This window comes from Saccopteryx bilineata, chromosome 5 (genome assembly GCF_036850765.1).
Source record: "Saccopteryx bilineata isolate mSacBil1 chromosome 5, mSacBil1_pri_phased_curated, whole genome shotgun sequence".
In the NCBI taxonomy this organism is placed as follows: Eukaryota; Metazoa; Chordata; class Mammalia; order Chiroptera; family Emballonuridae; genus Saccopteryx; species Saccopteryx bilineata.
The window spans coordinates 9,146,866-9,169,970 of record NC_089494.1 but is presented as its reverse complement, the minus strand read 5'-3'; the positions used below and the strand labels follow the sequence as shown (position 1 = coordinate 9,169,970).

At 48.7% G+C, this 23,105-nt stretch overlaps 1 protein-coding gene across 1 annotated transcript in view; it reads right to left on the bottom strand.

Moving 5' to 3' along the window:
* The window catches only part of DNER (delta/notch like EGF repeat containing), a 261,274-nt gene that overhangs the window by 147,508 nt on the left and 90,661 nt on the right, over positions 1-23,105 (bottom strand). The window contains exon 2 of the mRNA XM_066281209.1: positions 1,445-1,756. Coding sequence (XP_066137306.1) covers positions 1,445-1,756 — 312 coding nt within the window. The remainder of the gene's footprint in view (positions 1-1,444; positions 1,757-23,105) is intronic.

Here is a 23,105-nt window from a genome sequence, read left to right as displayed (position 1 = left end):
TTTCATTTAAGCTACAAAATAAAATACAAGCTCACATCTATATGGATGTCATAGTATAAAATATGGAATAAAATTACACTCTATTGTCACATCAAATTCATGATTTTGATTGGTTCCCAAATGCTTCTAGCTAGGAAAGTTATATTTTACATCAACTTTTAGGAGTATGCTGAAAATTTTATATAAATACTTTATATAATGAGGCCTTTGATGAGCTAGAAAATCCAGGAAGCCAAACCCAGACTGGACAAGACTCAATACAAAGAGTTTGCTATCTCCAAACTAAATATAATTTGCAAGTTTCATTCTCAAATGCAACCTTAAAATATTGTAGAAAGCAACAGACAAACACACAAACAAGAACTCACAGATCACAGTGTGCTGGTTACCAGAGGGAAAATGGGGTGGGGCCATAGAAGAGGGGAAAGGGGGTCAATTACATGGTGATGGATGCCTAAGCAGGTGGTGGTGCAGTGGGTAGAGTGTTTCCCTGGGATGCTGAGAACCCAGGCTCAAACCCCAGGGTCCCCAGCTTGAGTGTGGGGTCGCTGGCTTGAGCGTGGAATCATAAACATGACCCCATGGTTCCTGGCTTGAAGCCCAAGGTCGCCAGCTTGAACCACTGGCTTGAGCAAGGGGTCACTGACTCAGCTGGAGCCCCCTGGCCAAGGCACGTATGAGAAAGCAATCAATGAACAACTAAGGTGCCCAACTATGAGTTGATGCTTCTTAGCTGTCTGTCCCTATCTTTCTCTCTCTTTTTTCAAAAAAATAAAAAGATATATATAAACACACACACACACACACACATGAAAAAAGCCATTACTTTGGGGGGCAAATAGTGCAATATATAGATCTACAGATGATGTATTATAGAGTTATATACCTGGAACCTATAAATTTTATTAATCAATATTATTTCAATAAATTCAATAATTTTTTTTTAAACTCAATGACAGTTTTCTCTAAATCCCATTGAAGGGCTGCAAGGCACCAAAAACAGAACTCAAACAATAACAGATACGCTAAGAGAAAGGTGAGCCTAATATTCCATAAGTAAAATTAGGTAAAAAAAAAAAATTAAGGGTCTGTGATAACGTTCATTTACAATATATGATTCTTCACGGAGCTGTTCGCTCCAAAAATTTAAGATTATCTCACAGAAATGTATGTAGATATTGTTCCCCAAAGTAATTTCAATCCTTTCCTTTTCTTGATTACTCTTTTTATGTTCTCAAAACAATCATCATCCAAATGCGTCATTTGTGCAACCCAGAGAGACTCCCCAGACGAGCATGTAGACGGGAATAAGATTGGGCGCTGTCGTGTCCACTAGGTAACTTCAACGTTTTCCATCTTCATTACTGATATTAGAAGTACTGGGTTTGCTTTATTTTAACCTCATTAATGTCTTACGTAAACATATGCAACAAAACATTCTCACCTCCACTTGATCCCATTTCATTTCCACAACTTTCTGCCCTGTTTTCGGCTGCCAGGTCGGCAGGGTCACGGTGGCCTGAGAGCGGGGCAGGATGGCGTCAGGCTCCTGGGTAGCAGGGACAGGCTGAGACTCTCTGGGGGCCACGGACTCGGTCCAGCCAGAGGCCGGGACACTCGGCGGTGGCTGCTCACAGTTTGGACCTTCGTAGCCTTCAGTGCAAACGCAGAGGTAGCCATCGCTGTTGCTGTTGCCGCTGCTGCTGCTGCAGTTGCCATGGTGACAAGGATTGCTGGCGCAAGGATCCGCAACAAGCTGCAAGGAGACCATAAATGGGTCAATTATTCCCTCGTAAGGAAAGGGGTGCCCTTGCCTGGACATGAGCTCGGTGTCTCAGAGCTGCTGGTCCAGCGCAAACGCTGTTCCCCGGAAACACACGTTCTTAACTCCCTGCGCTGTTGGGGGCAGCTCCCCGAGATCATCCATCCCAACATCACCCGTCCCCGGGAGCCGGTGGCCAGCAAGGATACCCACATAGAGAAGAAGAGCCTGCCGAACCCAAGGCCCTGAGCAGTGTTGATTTCAGGAACACCATATTTAGAGAAATTTTCTAAAGCAAAAATAGTTAAAATTGAGGCTTATTAGGAAAATGTTTGTAACTGTGTGTCATGACAAATAATACTAGGGATCTAAAGTGAAATCTTTTCTGCACATCCTGGACCATCGCAAGACTTGCACATGCCCAGTTGATCACTCCTACAGACGCGCTCACGTCTGTCTCCCAATTCCCCACCTGGTGAACAAAGCTTTTTAAGACAGTGCTTTTTAATTACAGGTTCCCAACATGGTGAGCGTACATGGCAACGACAAGTTAGTGGAGAGCATGGTGGCCACATATTAGTAAGCAGCATCTTATGAAAGTTTCTATCTCATTCTGTGGGAGGGTGATTTACAGGGAAATGGGATCCCTTTGCACAGAGAAAATAAAAATTCACTCGCATGTCTTCGAACTGTGGTCCTGTTCTAAGTGTTTATCGCGGAGTCCTTTGCTGACCCCTGAACTGCCATTTGTTATTACTTGGAGACGCTACAAAACAAGGAGAAATGAAACAGCCCTTCTCCAGAGACAGCTCAAGGGTTCAGGCGTGGTCTCCGGAATTATTCAATTATCATTTGTTTCTGTGATAACAGAAAATTAGACTACTATCTGATGCACCCCTGGCTCCTCAGGACTGATCATGAAATACAATCCAGGAAAGAATATACCGAGAAACAGAACCCCGATTTCTCCTATGGACGTGATTCACACATAATTCTGCATGGAAAAATCACCACTTGTTCTGCTAATTATCCTCACCAAACAATTTCCAACAAACTCCTTAAGGAACATTAACGGGTTTTGAGTTGAATAAAATGAAGCTCCAAAAAGTCTACATTGTTAATTATCTGTTATCACTTGGCAATTCCTTCACAGAATATCAGGAAAGAGTAGATGGGTTGGCATCTGAAGAGAATATTTAAACTGTAACTGAATTGAAATATTTATAGCCTTTAACAAATCAAAGTAAAACTGAACCTCTAACATGGCAGACAGTGCCCTCCCTGATATGACACCTTCCTACCCCTGATGTCCTGTCTTCCCACACATGTTTCTTCTCCTTTGCATTGTCCCTTCCCAGCTTTCTTTCTGTCCCTGGTCTATGCCACAGTCATTCCCACCTCAGGGCCTTTGCACCTGCTGGGCTCTCTGCCTGGAATGCTTTCCTCCCAGACTTTGCATGGCTCCACCTCATTTCACAAAGTAAAAGTCCAGTTGTAGAGGTCACTACTGCTGTTGAATCCCACTCATTTAGACTATAAGCAGGAAATAACCAAACTGTCAAAATGCATGATGCAAAATATCATAATTAATAAGACTTGACTTTGGGAATACCCAAAAATTGTATAATAAGCTATCTCTTCTTGGCTATAATTTCTAGCTTTTAATAATGGGGGTGGGGGTGATTAAGACTTTGTAAAATCAGCTTAAAAAGGATAAAGAGAAAGCCCATGGGCTAATGGTTTTCTGCTTATAGCTACCCTACAAGCTCATGTATTAATTCATCTATTTAAGCTAAATGTGTTTACATCATATAATTAATCTGAAACTGTTTGTGTCACATGTTATTGTAGACTTTTCACCTATATCAATTAATTTATACTACAGTCAAGAGCACTTATGTGGGTGTGCCCAGGGTGACATGGGAGGCCAGACCACAGGGAAGGTGCCTGCCAACCCAGGGAACTCAGGATGGGAAGGTGTCTCATACGACACTTTAGCCATGACCTGTTTTCCCTCCTTAAACTGTTTGCTGCCACGTTTTTGGCATTTCCATGCCCCCTGCAGCATACAAACCAGAGACTGAAAGGTCGGAGCTAATCAAGTATGAAAGAGGCCCACTTATAGGGTCACTGAGTCGAATCAAATCTAGGAGTGTTTCCTCAAAGTATAGGACGTGGACACCTTCATCAGCATTACCTGGGTGATGATGGGGCTTGGGAGACACACCTACCTTCCCAGGTAATCCTTTTATGCTAGTTTAGAGAATCAAAGAGCTTTGTTCCTACTCTGGATTTTTACAGAAAACTTATTATCATTATCAGTAATCCAAGCGACATTTCCTGAGCACCTATGATGAGCCAGGCAGGGTACCTAAAACAGGGGTCAGGAGGATGAATAAAGCCCAGTCCTGGCCCTCAGAGAGCATAGCAGTCCAACAGAAGGGTCAGACACGTTAACTTGGGGTCAACCTCAACCACCTAATTGTCAGTTAATACCCTGCTTCGATGCATGTTGACTATTATGATCATGTGCTCGATTGAGTTCGAGTCCCGAAAGTTAAGAGAGAGAGAGAATGGTTTTGATCACTGCAGGCACGAAATGAGCAGATTCTAAGCAGGACCTCAGAGCCATTAGGTGACAACGGCAGGTCTCAACAAAACAGAGGTAGCAGAAAAAAATTCTTTCTCTAAGGGAAAATGGAGCCAGGGGACCAACCAGAGTCCTGGCACCGGCCGTGGTCTGCACGGGTGGCACTGGCCACACATTCCCCGCACCGTACGTGAAGGGCTGGGGTAGAACACCTCAGGGTCTCCCCCATCTGTCTGACTGCAGATTCTCTTGCCGGCCGCTCAGCTTTCATTGACACTGTTCTCGGAGGGTCCGGGGAAGCAGAGCGCTGAGCTCACCACGCCCTCACTTACACCGCGCTCAGAGGCGGAGTCCGCAGGGGGAGACGGAAGCGTGTCTGAGTGGTCCAGTCCTACCGCAGCCCGGGAGGCCTGCAGACACGGATGGGGCACGTGTACGTGACCCAGGCCGCACAGGTCACCGAGGGGACACGGCGGGCTTTGGCATTTACAGAGCAGTGAGGAGAAAGCTACCAACACAGAAGAGACATGAATAACTAAGGATGGACTTCCGTGGGGTATTAAGCAGTAAGTAGAATGGGCATAGTTTTAGTAATTTTTCTGAGCAGCAAATCAATCTAGCGGCTTTTTAATACAGATTTTGATAAGATACGAGTATCATAGGAAAAAGTTACTTTATTTAGCAGGACTTCTCACTGGGCACCTCACACTCTCTGGGCAGCAGCTGTCTCTGCAGCCAGGGCTGCCCTGTGCACTGCGGGGTGTCTGGCTGCACCCCTCACCTCTGCCTACCGGATGCCGGTAGAAGCCCTCCCTTCAACACCAACAGCTGTGACAACTAAAGATTCCGCAGACATTGCCAACGACCCCTGAAGCAAGACCACTCCTTGGAAGAACAAATGGATACACCTAACTCCATCAAAATGGTTTAAAAATCCAGATGATGCCAGAATTGAACTTGAAAGGCAGCAACATGGTGTGAGAGGAAAATTGTACAATATGTCACATGGACTAAGTCCTTTATTATAGCGATTCCTGGTTGTCAGTAACAGAGAGGCCTCGATAAGGGGTGTAAAAGAACAAACAAGCGACAGGCACAAGGATGTGAACAGAATCATGCCATATGCAATATTATTTTTAAACACAAAATCATGTGTCTGTTTGTATGTATATAAGTACACATGCAAATTTAAAAAGCAGAATGGACTATTGTTTTAATAACTGGGCAGCAGAATCAATTTAAGAACTTTTAAAAATACAGATTTCTGCATGACCAAGCGGTGGCACAGTGGATAGAGTGTTGGACTGGGACACAGAGGACCCAAGTTTGAAACCCTGAGGGCGCGGGCTCATCTGATTTGAGCACAGCTCACCAGCTTGAACCCAAGGTCGCTGGCTTGAGCAAGGGGTCATTCACTCTGCTGTAGTCCCCCAGTCAAGGCACATATGAGAAAGCAATCAATGAACAACTAAGGTACCACAGTGAAGAATTGATGCTTCTCATCTCTCTCCCTTCCTATCTGTCCCTATCTGTCACAAAAAAAAAAAAAAGAAAAAACCAGATTTCCTCCAGATCCATGCTGTTCATCAAAACTCTAAGGGCGAGGCCCAGAAACCCATATCTTTCAGTGTTCCCTGGATTCTGATGCCCTCGATCCAAACACCAACATTATAGTTTGTGAGTATAAACCAGGGATGTAAATAAAGTTTTACTGGGATAGGACCACGGCCCTCTATGTGCGTTTTGACTGCACCACGTCAGCCACTGAGTGACAGCCACAGAGACCATCTGGCCCACAAGGGCATTGTAATGAGTATCATCTGGCCCTTGAGTTTTATCTGGCCCTGTCCAGACTATACCAACTTTGAGTTCATGAAAAGAAGAAACGGGTAGGTGGGCTCATCTGGGTAGACTTCAATAAAGACCAGGTTGAACAGGGACACGATCACGCTGTAGCAATTACCACTGTTTTTCCTCCCCACCCAATGCCCTTACTGGGCTGGCATATTCCAGGTGATTAAATCACAGAAAGGACCTTCCACAGTACAACCTAAGGCAGAGAAGGGACCGGACGCTCTTTGGATCATAATGATGGACAGGAACTGGACAGAATAAATCTTGGCACTATGAAAGGTGCACTCACGTAGATAACACACGAGGAAGTCAGACGGCCTTTCCTTCGCTGGAAGCATTGTGGCAATTCTGTCCCTACACTCCCGCCCATCAACTGAACTGATGGACATGAGTGATGGACAGCTCCCCGCAGAGGCTAAATATAGAAGCAGGTAGAAGCCTGGAGAGGAGAGGAAGAAAGAACTACCCAGACCGAGGGGTCCTGAAACAGCAGGACTGTCCACCTACCTGCGGAATCTAATGAATAAAACTAACAAGAAAAAAAACCAAAACAGAAACCTACTCCTAGATACAGAGAACAGACTGACAGCTGTCAGAGGGGAGGGTTAGGGGGCTGGGTGAAAAGGGGAAGGGATGAAGCAAGGAAAAACAAGAAACAACCTCATGGACAGACAACAGTATGGTGATTTCCACAGGGGGAGGGGGCTGGGAAGAGATACAGGGGACAACGGGGGATGAAGGGCGATGGAAGGAGACTTGACTCGGAGTGATGAACACACGGTTCAATATACAGGTGATGTGTTCTAGAATTCCACACCTGAAACCTATATACTGTCATTAACATATGTCACCCCAATAAATTCAATTAGAAAACAAAGTTACCTGAGGCGGCCATGTTTCTCATGGCGCAAGCTCAGGACCAGGTAGATACAAAGGCACCATTATCACTTTATTCTTGATCACAAAACACTGAAAAAGTCCTGAACAGGCATTGAAAAGATTTCAGAGTCTCACTTTAGGTATACTATCTACAGAACATTTTCTTTTTTCCTCTGTCTAAACTCTAGCTTCTTTATCTGTCAAAATGCACACTTATTTTTTTTTCTCAGAATGATTATCAGGATAAAAAAGAGAGAAAGAAAAGAAAAGAAGAAAAGAAAAGAAAGGAAAGGAAAGGGAAGGGAAGAAAGAAAAGGAAAAGAAGGAAGGGAGGGAGGGAGGGAAAGAGGGAGGGAGGGAGGGAGAGAGGGAGGGAGGGAGGGAGGGAGGAAGGAAGGAAGGAAGGAAGGAAGGAAGGAAGGAAGGAAGGAAGGAAAATATTAAATAAATAAATAAATAAATAAATAAATAAATAAATAAATAGCAGGACTGTCTACATCTGCCAGCTGGGAGTGGGACCACCACATAGATGACTCCCAAATTTGGAGTTACAGGTTTCAGAAAGATAGTGATAAGCGGTCGTTACCCTGAAGTACTAGGACTCAGCAGCGAAAACCTGGGGCCCCACTCCCATTCGTGGGCGATCCCGGACAAGCAAGGATGTTTCCTGGGACTCGGTTTACCTCAACTGTAAAAGGGAAGAGTGGGACCAGAGAGCTCTAATGTCCTTTCAGCTCTTAATATTTGGTTTCTCCGTCCAAAATGGAAATCGCACTGGTTAGAAATGTCATCTTCATGCTGAAAAACAATGTTGGGGTTCAACTGTCACCGTGTTTTCATCTGAAAAAGGACATTTTCCCCACTTTGTTCAATAATGCTCATAACTACACACCAACTCCAACTGCTTACAACACAAAGAGTAGAGATGTGGTGGGTAGAAAAAATCACTTTGTTGTGTCTGCCAGGAGTAGACTTGGCCAAGAAACGCACCCCATGAATTTTTTTTTCCAAATCCAAATAATAAAAATGCTCGTTCACTTTAATGGATCAAGAATCCTATTTCATAGTGAAACACATATGTCTATCTTTCTATATACTTTACTTCTGCATTAGAGATCTACTTGAAAATTATTCTAAGACTGGTCATTTTTCTCCCTCCATTCTGAGTCAATTTTCTTGTATAATCAGCCTGTCCTGATTTCTGCATGTGGGGTGAGTCACATTTCTAAGTGGGCTAAAAGGGAAATGTTACAAACAGAATTCAAACTCTTGACGGTGAAATGAATCCATTAAAAATAAACACGTCCAATTATTTTTCTACCTTTTTCACGGCATCTCTTCAAATTTGAAAATTACCTTGAAACCGCACTGCCCTCGCTTCCGCCTGGCTAATGTACTCCGTCAACAGTCACATCGATGAATCTTTAAGCCCGAGGTCACAGATGTATAAAGAACTTTCCTTCAGAAACCTGGCAAACCCCTCGGGTTCTGGTTTCCACATTCACTACATCCCCAGAGAGAGCACTCATCTGCATTTATGGGAGGGGCACACCAACCTCAAGTGAAAGGCTTCTTTCTTTTCTTTTCGTCGTTCAACGACAAGCTTCTTTTCTTTTTTGTATTTTTCTGAAGTTGGAAACGGGGAGGCAGTCAGACAGACTCCCACATGCGCCCAACCAGGATCCACCCGGCATGCCTACCAGGGGGCAATGCTCTGCCCATCTGGGGCACCGCTCTGTTGCAACCAGAGCCATTCTAGCGCCTGAGGCAGAGGCCACAGAGCCATGCTCAGCACCCAGGCCATCTTTGCTCCAATGGAGCCTCGGCTGCGGGAGGGGAAGAGAGAGACAGAGAGGAAGGAGAGGGGGAGGGGTGGAGAAGCAGATGGGCACTTCTCCTGTGTGCGCTGGCCGGGAATCGAACCCAGGACTCCTGCATGCCAGGCCGACGCTCTATCACTGAGCCAACCGGCCAGGGCCTCAAAGACAAGCTTCTTGAGTCAGAAACTTACAGCACAATTTCAGTGCATCCATTCTCATTTCACCACTCATCAGAGGCACTCAGACGTCCTAGAAGACTCTCGTTACGAAACATCAAATGCCACGAACACAGGAGGTTTGTAAACTTTCACCTCCCTGCCCACTTTCCCGCAGCAAACTGGGAATAGAACTTTCTGGAAAATTATATGAGCATCCCAACTAATGCAGGAAAAGCATTTTATTAAACTCAGCATCCGCTTAGGGTGAAGACTTCTGGCAAATAGGAATAGAAGTGAATGTTTTAAATCTGATAGAGTATCTACAAAAAAAAATCCTGCAGCAAATGGAATATTTATTGGTGAAATGTTGAAAAGTTTTTCCTTGAAATTTAGAACAAAGCAAGGATGTTCGCAGCCCCACTTCCATTGAACATCATGCTAAAGGCTTTAGCCGGGGAAAGAAGACAGGAATAAAAAGAGACAAGGCCTGAGTAGGAACAAGAACAGCACTGTCAGTATTCACAGACTCTATGGTTATGCACACAGATTCATTACTAGAATATGGAATTTCAGCAAGTTTGCTAGATACAAGGTCAAAATTTCTTGAAAAAGAAAAACAGTTGTACCTTCATGTTTCAAAAACAAACAAAAAATAATGTTTAAAAAAGGTGATGTTTACAATATATCGAAAAACTCAAATTCCAAAGAATATGTCAACCAGGGGTCTCCAAACTTTTTACACAGGGGGCCAGTTCACTGTCCCTCAGACCATTGGAGGGCTGCCAAATACAGTGGTCCTCTCACTGACCACCAATGAAAGAGGTGCCCCTTCCAGAAGTGCAGTGGGGGCTGGATAAATAGCCTCAGGGGGCCGCATTGCGGCCCGCGGGCCGTAGTTTGGGGACGCCTGTGACTCATCAACAAGTTCCGTGAAATAGTCAACTAATATTGAGAGAAATTAAAGAAGGTATATACAAATAGAGGGATTAGAAAACACAAAGATTCAAATTTTCCCCAAAGCTATTTACATATTAAATGCAATTGCAACAAAAATCACAAGCTCACCGTTGTTCTTGTTCTTGTCCTCATGTAAAATGTCTCCAAATAGCCCAGACGCTCTTGAATAACAACAAAGTAGGCGGGCTTGCTCTACGACGATGCAGGACTTGTAAAGCTACAGTAATTAGGACACTGGAGTCCAGAGTCAAGAACGAGAATGACCATTTATAGACACTTCAGTTTTCTTAAGAGTAGTGCACTACTCTTAAATACAGTCTTTTAAATAAACTAGTATCCATATTTCAGGGGTGGGGAAAAAATTAAGCTTGACTCCCTTCTCACACCCTATTCAAAAGATAGAATTTTCTTTCTTAAAATAAAATTTATTTTTAAAAATTAATCATCTCTGCATCTGGTGATGATATAGTGAAGGGAGCACTCTCATAGGATTAGTATAAGCTTTATGGAAAAGGTCTGGCAGTGTCCCTGGACATACAGAGATGAATGGCACAAGCCCAAAGATTCTTGATGAATGGGGGTAACAGAGGAATAAACCACGACTTTATTACAGTGACATCAGAGGCATGAGATATGCATACAGGATGCTATGAAAAACAGAGAGTCGGGGCCTTGAACTCACCCAGGTAATTTAGAAAATTTTCCTGTGTAAAATAATTCTCAAGGGTCAAGGAGGAGCTAGCAAAGGAAAGAAGAGCAGAAAAGTGGGCTCCTGCCAGAGAGAACAGCAAGTGCAAAGGCCCTGAGGCATTAAAGAGGGTGATATATTGAGATAGCTACAAGTAGTTCTACTTAACTGGCAAATTGGCCACGTGTCAGGGAAGTTCAATAGGAGATGTGCTGAAACAGTTGATGATCAATCAGTTCATAGTATATGACACTAAAAAGTTTGACTCTGACTCTGAAAGCACGTCAATAATGAACTTTAAGCGGGAATATGACAGATGAAACATTTTAGAGAAAGGCCCCTAACAACAATGGAATGATACATTTGAGAGGGTCAACCTGGAGAACTATTAGGAAACCACTGGAATTATCCAGGCAAGGCATGACATGGGCCATATCTAAAGCTGGGTCAACACAGAAACATGAAGACAGACAGGCAGGAGAGTTATACGATTGGGAGACAAACTAATAAGATGTATAAGGTCAAAGAGGAAAGTTGCCATACTCCTGGGCTTGTGACTTGAGAACCAGGATTTACTCACTGAAATGTGGGATTCAAAAGAAAAACAAAGTTGAAAAGGGGAGGAAGCCAGGGTTTCGGTTTGGGGCAGGAAGATATTTAGGTATCTGGGAAACGCTGAGTAGGCGATGTCCTTAAGTGGTTGGAAATACAGGTCTGGTGCTCAGGGGACACGGGTGAGCTGGTGCCCCTGATTTGGAAATCACCACTGTATTGGGGGCGGGGTGACAGGAGGCTCACAGTGCCTGCACACAGATCAGTGGGGGGTGGGCATCAGAGAGGTGGGAGGGGTCAGAAAAACATTTGCCGGAAGCAGGAACAGGAGGAGGATGTCGGGAAGAGTGATAACAACGTGCTGAGGGCCATAAGCACCGGTCCCTTGTAGGCCCTAACCCTTTTGCTCTTAACAACCCTGACAAGTGAATAACTTTATCCAGAGGGAAGTGAAGCTCAGAAAGGCCAAACAGCTGATCCACAGTCAAATGTGGCGGAAATTTGAACCCACGACTGAGGGGTTCTTTCACTGTGTTCCACAAAGCCTCTTATTTTAGCTCATGGTGTCAAGGAGTGGTGTTTGGAAGAAGAGTGTGGCTCGCTGCCACTGGCCACTAGAGGCAAGTCACACAATCACTGGAAAGCAGGCCGGACCAGGCACTGGTTTCCCGAACAGGAGCGGTTTGGGCAGCTCGAGGATCAGGCCGCCTTCCAGCGGGTCAGGAGCACTGGAGACGACACTCAGACACAGGGGATGGGCCACCCTGGGCTCCAGCAGCTGTGGGGGGCCTCAGGTGACACAGACCCCAGACCCTGGCGGCTCACCAGGCCTTTGAAAGGATCTGAACCAAGTTCACTCAGCTTAGGGGGAGAAGCTGTCGGCCCAGAGAGCCCCAGCCCATGGTTCCGTGAAAGGTCCCAATGTTGCACATGTGGAATCTGAGATGAAGACATGTCCAGGATAACGGAGCCCATAGGAATATGGAAGCTTGGGAGGGGTCTGGACAGAGTGAAGAGCTGGCGAACGCCAGATTGTGTCCACCCTCATTCAGACGGATGACCCCCACCCTGGGCCCCCACACTTGGTTAGTGCATGGTCCCTAAAAGGCTCTTTGGAAAGTGGGAGTCCCCACGCTGGTTTAACACGTTTGGTTGGCTTCCCGAGGCTTCGAGGACAGAGGCCACACCCATTAGAATAATGCAGAGGCCACTGAATCCGGGCTCCCGCGGGCTTCGCTGGCCTCCCCGGGCTGTGGGAAGTCTCTGTGGAAGGTGCCGGCAGCTCATCATGGGGTAGAAAGGCGGGAAAGAGCCCTGGGTGGCTTCTGAGCAGAGGCTCCTTCGGGAAGGGGGACTCTGGGTGCAGGACACTGCTCTTGACAGGTGTCGCCGGTGCCGTTTCCTGCCTGCCTCAGGAGTTGTGCCACTGGTTCCAGACTTGGAAGATGGCAGATAGTTCTTAGAAAAGTTTGTTGTTGTTTTTTTTAACTAAAAAGAGACATAACTAAAATATGCTTTTAAACTTTTGATTTAACTAAAGGGACCACGCGCTGACCAAGTGTCAGAGCAGAGTCGGAACAAACGGAGCTCCTCTCCCCAGACGACAGGACAGAGCCGAGGACGCAGACCGCGTGGTGTGCCCAGGTCAGGGAGCGGGGCGAAGGGCTTAGGGACCCTCGCAGGCTGGCCACGCAGCAGGGAAAGAGTAGGAGGGGCATCTATCCTGAGAAGAGCTAAGTTCGTGAATGTCTTCCAAGTCTGGGCTGAAACTGCCCACACAGCTGAAAGCTAGGACTTGACCTCTCTGGGTGATGTTTCCCACCAATCAAAAGTTTCCTTCCACCGCTGGGGATGGCTCTGTGGCCTCTGCCTCAGGCGCTAGAGTGGCTCTGGTCACAACATGGCGACACCCAGGATGGGCAGAGCATCGCCCCCTGGTGGGAAGAGCATCGCCCCTGGTGGGCGTGCCGGGTGGATCCCGGTCGGGCGCATGCGGGAGTCTGTCTGACTGTCTCTCCCTGTTTCCAGCTTCAGAAAAATGAAAAAAAATAAAAAAATAAAAAAATAAAAAAAAAAAAGTTTCCTTCCGGCCCTGGCCAGTTGGCTCAGTGGTGGAGCATCGGCCTGGTGTGCAGGAGTCCCAGGTTCGATTCCCGGCCAGGGCACACAGGAGAAGCGCCCATCTGCTTCTCCACCCCTCTCCCTCTCCTTTCTCTCTGTCTCTCTCTTCCCCTCCCGCAGCCGAGGCTCCATTGGAGCAAAGATGGCCTGGGCGCTGGGGAGGCTCCTTGGTCTCTGCCTCAGGCGCTAGAGTGGCTCTGGATGCAACAGAGCGACGCCCCGGATGGGCAGAGCATCGCCCCCTGGTGGGCGTGCCGGGTGGATCCCAGTCGGGTGCATGCGAGAGTTTGTCTGACTGCCTCCCCATTTCCAGCTTCAAAAATACAAAAAAAAAAAAAAAAAGTCTCCTTCCCGCCTTTCTCTCCGATGATGAGCTGCCGGCACCTTCCACGGAGACTTCCCACAGCCTGGGGAGGCCAGCGAAGCCCACAGGAGCCCGGATACAGTGGCCTCTGCATTATTCTAATGGGTGTGGCATCTGTCCTCGAAGCCTCGGGAAGCCAACCAAATGTGTTAAACCAGCGTGGGGACTCCCACTTTCGAAAGAGCCTTTTCTACTCTTGTTGGGGACCCCACAGGTAGAGGTGGAAATGACAGATGACGCCCGTGGGAGGCAGCAGGGAGCCGCCAACCCAGGCACAGGGTGGGCCTTGAGGATGTATCGTTCGAAACAAAGGACGGGCACTGCCTTCTTTCAGACCATCCTTCATTCTTTTTGCTCCAAGCATCAGAGCATTTCCAACCTGGCAGCCGGACTTCATGTCAGCCAGGCCTGGTAGCCCGGGTTCTTAGGGAAAAGTGGGGTGACAGAGAGCTCTGTGGGTGCCCAGGAAAGCAGGGGAAAGGGCAGAGACACCAGGGCCGCCGTCCGTCCCGGGGAAGGCTGTTGCTTTAAGCCAGAGAGGGCTTCGCGTGCTTGTGTACCCGCGTGGCCTCCTGACAGCTTTGAGGCGTTTTCTTCTATGCGATCACAAGAACTCCCCCTGCTGCCTTTTCAGCACCTCTAACCTTAAGTGGGAACAGCTGCTCTAATTTTAATACCCATCTGCTCCTGGGTATTAGGACAAGGATCAATGACTCAGCGGAGAAATTGAAAATCTTCATTCTGTCCAAACTCGTTTACCCAGAAAGAAGCCGTCGCTTTAAGAAAGAGACCTGGAAGGGAAAAGAGTAAAATTCCAGCCGCCCAAAGAGCAGGCCCTGGCTGTCCATCGGCGATCGCTTCTTAATCATCAGACACCGAAGGCCCGCACCCTGCGCGCGTGCTCAGATCACCAGCTCAGCGCTTGGCAGGAAAGACGCCCTCGGGGTGGCGAACAGCGTCTAGTAAAAAGGCAGGTAATGTTCCACGGGGAAGCTGAGGGGACTCTGGAAATTTTAAAAAGACAGAAGAAACAAAAGAGAAAGCAACGAAGGAAGAGAAAAACAGGGCCGACGGCCGAAGAGGTCACCCTTTCATAAAAACCCTACCAACTAGAACGAGGCAGGGGCTGCAATGCACAGAACCAAGAACCGTCAGCAACAGACTAGAGTCTGTACAGTCTGGGAGTCGAGGCGGACAGTGGAGGGACGAGGGGTGGGAACCCGGCCGGCCTCAGTTTTGCAGCCCCGTGGGCACGGGACAGCTCTCCAGGGAAGCGGAGGAGGGGGCCCTGTGGCGCCCCCCCCCAGTGCATTGCCTTCTGAGACACAGAGGGGTTTCCGCCCCCAGGACAGGCGAGACCTAAGTCGGTAGAGAGCTGCTGCCTGGGTAGTGGGGTCCACAGAGCGGTGCAACAGAGGTACTGCGGCTCGAAGACACGCTACGGTACCAATCGTCCACATGGCCTCTAGAAACGCAAATGCTGAGCGTTTCCAATTAAGTCATGAAATGAGAAGGGTGGGAAAGCTGTCAGCAAGGCCCAACCATGTAGAGTTCAAGGTGTTCGGGACACTCATTTTTTGAGCACAGAGCATCCTCGGATGGGTTTTAGAATGCTGATGAAACCCATCGCGCTGAATAACGCTCGCCAAGTTGGACGGTGTGAGTTGAGCTAATGCTTCAAGACTATAGACACCATGACTTTTCCTGCATATGTCAATGCCCTGGGCAGGCAGAAAAGAAGAGCTCTTTTGATGGCAAATTTCATCATTCAAGACTTTAATTATAACACATTGACGTGCTGAGCAGGCTCTTCTCCAGCTAAAAACCATAGAACTATATCAGATATAAGAGAAGACGCTTTGATTCAAAGGAGGCGGCGAAGGGGAAGTCCTCAGGTTTCAGAAACAGTAAGAATAGAGAACCCACAACCGGTGCCATTAGCAGATGCCACTGCATTGACCACAGGGGTCATGGACCTGGAAATAAAACCCTAGAGCTGAGGTCTTGGTTCCAGAAATCATGTGCAGATGGGGAACGTGGTCCTGAGCCCAGGAGAAGAGGGGGACTTCCTCACCTGAGTCCACACGTAACGCCGCTCAGAGCCAACATGTCTGCTTACAAAGAGACTGGTGGCCTGGAGATAAATCGAGCAGCAGGCCTGCAGAACCAGCGGAAGGAATGACATCCCTCTAGGCTCTCTGGATGAAAACAGAGTTGCCCACAAGGACTCGAAACCTTCCACAGGAATACACCCCAGGACGGAATGAGCCTGGTTCTCTAGGGAGGTCTCTTTCCCCTACTGCAACGGTCCTAAATCCAATCTGTTTTCAGATTTTTCTTTAACATCACTTCATAAATGGAACCATTAGCTATTTCTTTTGGCCTAAGGCACTATTTTAAGAAGGGTACTCTGATGTTGAGACCCCCATGAACCAAAAAATTTGGTTCCAGAACCTCTGGCTTATATCAGAACTGGAGTTGTAGCATAATACATTAAAAACTCATCCTTGCGTGTGTCATTTTATAAATGATTTTCTTTAAACAGGCAAATTTTCAAAATTCTGCCACTTAGAATTGTAGAAAGCTCAACAGTCCGGAAAGCTCGGCTATTCACTAGTCTCTGTCTCCTAAGAGAGCCAAATAGCTGAGATTTTAAGAGAGAACAGTATACAGACCACAGAGAGAATAAAGCTATTGATCAATGATTGAAAATCAAGTAAGTTGACAATATCCCACAAACACCCTGAGAGGCAGGCAAACTGGAAGGTTTTACCCCACACTACAAAGAGGGATGCCAAGGTCCTGTAAGGTTATATGAATCGGCAGGGTCCCGACGTGACAGCGCACAACTCACACCCGGTTCCACGAACCTGTCTCCACCTACCCTCCTTCTCAGTAGTGTTGACAGGAAACATGAATAACTCAGGTGCTAAGTTGCATGGTCTACAGACCGACAGGCCCCTTCGAAGCCCTTACTGCCAACGTGCAGATAAAAAGGATGAAAGCTTTGCATCGTCAGCTTGTCATTTTTGTTACACTATCTCTCCTGGGTTTTTGGCAGAGGGTCGATGACAATGAGAAATAGTCAAACATGGTTGCAAAGTGAAGTCAGTTGCACTACAGAGTCCCCCACCAGTCGTTCAAATCCCTGTATGGCCATCGAATACTTCTTAGCTCTTGGTGAATGACAGTAACTTCTCACTCCTTACCTTTCCCATATATGAAAGCAGGATAGTCTTTTCCTGGCAGCACTGACTACTGAGGATTCTCAGGGAGAATCTGAGTCACAGATATAGATTTTGATCAGAGAAATGGGGGCTTTGCGGTGATCATCTTGCAATGTATACAAAATAGAATTATTGTGTCATACGTTTGAAACAAATATGTTACATGCCAATTATACCTCAGTTAAAAACAATTTAAAAAAGAAGGTGTCTTAGGGAGAGATTTACTCTGATGGAAACAGTGTCTGGTGGGGTGGCCACTGCCAACAAGGACGCTGCAGGTCAGGGAGAGCGGGGTTCTGGGTGTGGGGCTCTGGGTGTGGGGCTCTGGGTGTGGGGCTCTGGGTGTGGGGTTCTGGGTACAGGCTCTGGGTACAGGCTCTGGGTGTGGGGCTCTGGGTACAGGCTCTGGGTGTGGGGCTCTGGGTACAGGCTCTGGGTACAGGCTCTGGGTGTGGGGCTCTGGGTACAGGCTCTGGGTGTGGGGCTCTGGGTACAGGCTCTGGGTACAGGCTCTGGGTGTGGGGCTCTGGGTACAGGCTCTGGGTACAGGCTCTGGGTACAGGCTCTGGGTGTGGGGCTCTGGGTACAGGCTCTGGGTACAGGCTCTGGGTACAGGGCTCTGGGTACAGGCTCTGGGTGCGGGGCCCTAGGTGCGGTGTTCTGGGTGCAGGGCCCTGGGTGCAAGGATCTGGGTGTGGTGTTCTGGGTGCAGGGCTCTGGGTGCGGTGTTCTGGGTGCGGGGCTCTGGGTATGGTGTTCTGGGTGCAGGGCTCTGGGTGTGGTGTTCTGGGTGCGGGGCTGTGGGTGCGGGATTCTGGGTGCAGGGCTCTGGATATGAGGATCTGGGTACGGGGCCCTAGGTGCAGTATTCTGGGTGCAGGGCTCTGGATGTGAGGATCTGGGTGCGGGGCCCTAGGTGCAGTATTCTGGGTGCAGGGCTCTGGGTGTGGTGTTCTGGGTGCAGGGCTCTGGATGTGAGGATCTGGGTACGGGGCCCTAGGTGCAGTATTCTGGGTGCGGGGCTCTGGGTGCAGGGCTCTGGGTGCAGGGCTCTGGATGTGAGGATCTGGGTACGGGGCCCTAGGTGCAGTATTCTGGGTGCAGGGCTCTGGATGTGAGGATCTGGGTACGGGGCCCTAGGTGCAGTATTCTGGGTGCGGGGCTCTGGGTGCAGGGCTCTGGGTGCGGGGCTCTGGGTGCGGGGCTCTGGGTGCAGGGCTCTGGGTGCGGGGCTCTGGGTGCGGGGCTCTGGGTGCGGGGCTCTGGATGTGAGGATCTGGGTACGGGGCCCTAGGTGCAGTATTCTGGGTGCGGGGCTCTGGGTGCAGGGCTCTGGGTGCAGGGCTCTGGATGTGAGGATCTGGGTACGGGGCCCTAGGTGCAGTATTCTGGGTGCAGGGCTCTGGATGTGAGGATCTGGGTACGGGGCCCTAGGTGCAGTATTCTGGGTGCGGCGCTCTGGGTGCAGGGCTCTGGGTGCAGGGCTCTGGGTGCGGGGCTCTGGGTGCAGGGCTCTGGGTGCGGGGCTCTGGGTGCAGGGCTCTGGGTGCGGGGCTCTGGATGTGAGGATCTGGGTACGGGGCCCTAGGTGCAGTATTCTGGGTGCGGGGCTCTGGGTGCAGGGCTCTGGGTGCAGTATTCTGGGTGCAGGGCTCTGGGTGCAGGGTTCTGGGTGCAGGGCTCTGGGTGCAGGGCTCTGGGTGCAGTGTTCTGGGTGCAGGGCTCTGGGTGCAGGGTTCCGGGTATGGTGTTCTGGGTGCAGGGTTTTGGGTGCAGTGTTCTGGGTGCAGGGCTCTGGGTGCAGGGTTCTGGGTGCAGGGCTCTGGGTGCAGGGTTCTGGGTGCAGGGCTCTGGGTGCAGTGTTCTGGGTGCAGGGCTCTGGGTGCAGGGTTCTGGGTGCAGGGCTCTGGGTGCAGGGCTCTGGGTGCAGTGTTCTGGGTGCAGGGCTCTGGGTGCAGGGTTCTGGGTGCAGGGCTCTGTGTGTGGTGTTCTGGGTGCAGGGCTCTGGGTGCGGGGCTCTGGGTGCCGCATTCTGGGTGCAGGGCATCAGCTGACTCGGGGTTTGGATCGCCCAGCTGTCCCGGGGGGGGTCCCCCCAGAGAGCTGCCCTCTGAAGGTTGCTACACTGTGGTCCAGCCACCAACTCGGGGCCCAGCCCTGGCTGGAACATTCCGGGCTCACTGTCCTTTGCACTTCTGCAGGAACGGCCCGAGACGGGGCCTGCCAACACTGAGGGGCTCGGCCCTGGTTCTGTTCGGTCCAATGTGGGGCACAGTGAGCTCCAAACCAGTTAAGTTCAGTGTTTTGTGCTGACCTCTAGATCCTATGAATAATTCTGTGAATCTATTTTATCACGTCTAGGCACATACAGAGGGAAAACTGAGTGAATTAATGAGAAACCTTCATAAAGGTGGCAGCCCAAGCTCCATTACTTTGTGTTATAGAGCAAGAACCTAGTGTAAGGTCGGTGGATAATGGGAAAGGTCAGACCCGAAAACTTTGGCTGGGACCGCCCACAACCAAGCGCGCCAAAAGAAACTTCCCAGGAGCCCTTTGGAAAAAAGCAACCGTCTGCCAGCCAGTGAGATTTCACCAAATCATATTAGCTTGACAACCCTAGGGACCCTTTAAATATCTCCCACGCGGGTCACCACTTGCGACTTCCTTGGCCTCCATCTTTCCTCGGGGCCAGGGAACCTCGTTGGGCGGGAAGTGGGCTCTGTACTCAATAAAGCCTTTTATTATTCCACACTTCGAGGCTCCGGCCCCCTTCCTTCCTTCTCGGTGAGGAAAAATACCGTACACCTAGTCCAATACAGAAAATGATCTTAGACTGAAATATGTGTTCACACCTTGAAGACAAAAAGCACTACTGACTTGCTAACAGAAAACAATGGCGAAGCTCTATTGAAAATTCAGTCACATTTGTGTCCTCCTTCCAACATTTGCATTGCAAAATGTCTGACAGGAGATCGGGTTATCAGGTCCTCCTTGTCTGCAGGGAAGGTTTTTGGCAAACAAAGCCATTAAAAAAAAATCTCATTCTGCTGAACACAATACAATTTAATCGACAGCTCATTCTATAAATATTGCTTCCAAAAACAGAAGTTTTGCTGGTAAAGGGAAGAAATAAAATCCAGTGGGATCTCCAAGGACCCCCGGCAGCATGTGCCGTGATCTGACAACCGGCGTATCCTACTGGAAATGGCAAAGTCAGGCCTTCAAGCCGACGGCCGCCAAAGAGGCAGACAGAGCACCCGGCTGTGGTCCCGGCACACCCAGCCCGTGAGCCACGGCACACTCGGCGCCCGGTGTGGGAAAGAGAGCCGACGGCAGCGGTCCTCACGTCCTGAGCGAGTGTCCTGCGGCCGTGCTACGAGCGTTAGTTACAAACGAGGTTCCTTTACGTTTTGTTTTCAGTTAATAAGATCACATAGGTTTCACGTGTCCGTTTCTATGGTACACGGTCGGTATATGGCATCGTGTGCCCACCACCCACAGTCAGATCATCTTCCGTCGCCATGTATTTTTGGCCCTCTTCACCCTTTACGACCCTGCGCTACACCCCCAAGCAGTATTTCTAAACCCAACAGGAATGCTGTCTCAGGCAAGGACGGTGGACTCCACTTCCTGGGTGACACGTCCGAGACCCAGAAAAGTTAACGCACACCACAGACACGGTATGTGGGACAGTGAGTGGTTAAACCCTTCTCAAAAAGTCAGGAGCTGCTAGAATTTTAGGTGTTTTTCTCTTTGAGTCGTTCATTTTGCAGAGCGAACCGTCTGAGTGGGTGAATCCAAGCACACATTTTGGAAACGGATGACGACTCACAGATACTATTAAGTCTGACAGTCATTTGTCTTCATTCCAGCCCCTCTCCACAACTGCTGAGCCTCAAACTCCTGACTGCAGAGGCTAATGGAAGGGCTTTATGTCACAGACAAAGCAAGGGAGGAGGAGTAAGGCAAAAATAATGTTGTGTCTGGTACTGACGAGACCGGGAGATTTATATTTGAAAATGAGTACAGGTATTTGGGGATTTGAGATACCTGGGGCAGGGGGGTGGGTGGGTTGAGGGGCAGACATGACACACAACTAGATGGAATGTCAGAGTTTTCTCAACCTGCCTGGCCTCTCTGTGTCCACTCCCCTGGGAGCAAGTGACGTGAGGCCAGCTCCACGCTCAACCTGCGCCCGGCCTTCTCTCTGTCCTCCTTCCTAAGCTCTTTCTAGTCTCTCCTACAGGACACTTCATGGGCGGAGCCGCGGTTGAGAGGAAGCTCTATAGACCCAAGGGCTTTTCTGCAGTTTTCCTTGGGCTAGACCAGGGCTCTCTCTCCACCAGAGGAGGCCAAGTGCAGCACGAAGAGCCTGGACCCCGGGGGGGGGGGGGGGGGGGGGAGCCCCACCTCCTCCACTGAATGGACAGCAACTGCAGTCAGTTCCCTCTTATGTGACTCAAGGGGCATCCCCACTGTCCTCACGGCTGGCTGGGGGAATTAAAGGCACAGTGTGGCAGGACTTTATGTGATGATTATGAAATTCTATTTACACAGTCACTTGAAGTTGAACGTTCTGTAGGCATAGTTGTTTAAGACTTCAGCACAATCGGGACCAGCAGCAACATTGATCACAGCGCTTTATTCTTGGAGTATTACATGGAAATCACCCAAATTTGTTTTTTAAAAAAATCATGTCCCAGCGACGTACAAAGGTGCTAAATGCTGACCATTCTTTGAACACAGTTCAAACTCTGTCTTCTGATCCTTCGCATGACCTTCTGCTCTTCTAATTTTCTTTTATTCCCCGGGAGCCCCATGAACAGCAAGCAGAGCCATGTTTTGGAAGCAGAACGGATACCTTCAAGCATTCCTAGAAAGCGGGAGCCTGTCCGTCCTGAGGAAGGTGCTTTTCCAAAGGGCCAGTGGAAGCTGGTTTTTGAAGTCGCAGCAGATGCAGCTGTGAACCAGGATGGTTTCTTCACAGAATCAGTTCTTCCTTGAGAGCCTGTGCCAACCCCGTGTCTGTGGCTCAGTTCTGAGTACAGGAAACAGCTGCTAACAAGCAGGGAGGGGTGCGCACAGGGCTCAGAGCCCCAGTCTTTCACAAGGCGGGACAGTTAGGGACACCACCCACTCTGCAGTATGTTTTCCAATGGCCCAGTGCAAGGGTTCAGAATTGTTCCCGAGGACAAGGGACAGGGTTTCTTTTCTTTTTTTCTTTTTTTTTTTAATTATTAAATTTAATGCAGTGACAAGGGCAGGGTTTCTTTTTTTTTTCTAATATATTTTAATTTATTCATTTTAGAAAGGAGAGGGAGAGACAGAGAGAAGGGGGGAGGAGCAGGAAGCATCAACTCCCATATGTGTCTTGACCAGGCAAGCCCAGGGTTTTGAACCGGCGACCTCAGCATTTCCAGGTCGACGCTTTATCTACTGCGCCACCACAGGTCAGGCCGGCAGGGTTTCTTTAGTGGTCATCCCTTCACGATGCTACTGGTGGCAAGAAAGAAATTTCTCTCTGGAGTCACGACAGTGCAAGCAGCTACAGGAAGAGCAGAGAGGTAGGACCCAGTGAAGAGTCTGGGCCCCTGCGGGTTGAATCCTGTGGCTGGACCTGGCCTGCAGGTAGGAATCGGAGTGACGAGGATAGCACGGAGCAGAGTACTTGATCACATTTGAGAAATAAGGGGACTCCTGTCACTGGCAAACAATTACACAGGCACCCAATGCTGACCTAAGTTGAAATTGTGACTCAAATTGATACAAAAGAATATTTTATTAAAAATGAAAAAACTAATCAAATTTAAATAAATTTAATGTGGAAGAGGATATTTTGCTATAGCCAGCTGGCTATCCACAAGGCAACCTTGTTCCACGGAGGTCTCCTGGAGCTTGCCCTCTGATGTCGCCACCACAGGCCACCATGGCTTCTCCGGCCCACTGTGAGTCATGTGATATTGAATCCTTCCACGTCCTTTTCTCATTCAACCCATCTTAAACCTTTGTCATACGGTGTCATGGTGACTTCTGGCCCTTACTTGAAGCAAACACATCATTTACTTATTACTGATTTTTTTTTTCTCCCATTAGCCAACTCTACGGTAAACACAAACCAGCTCTGATGCTTAGA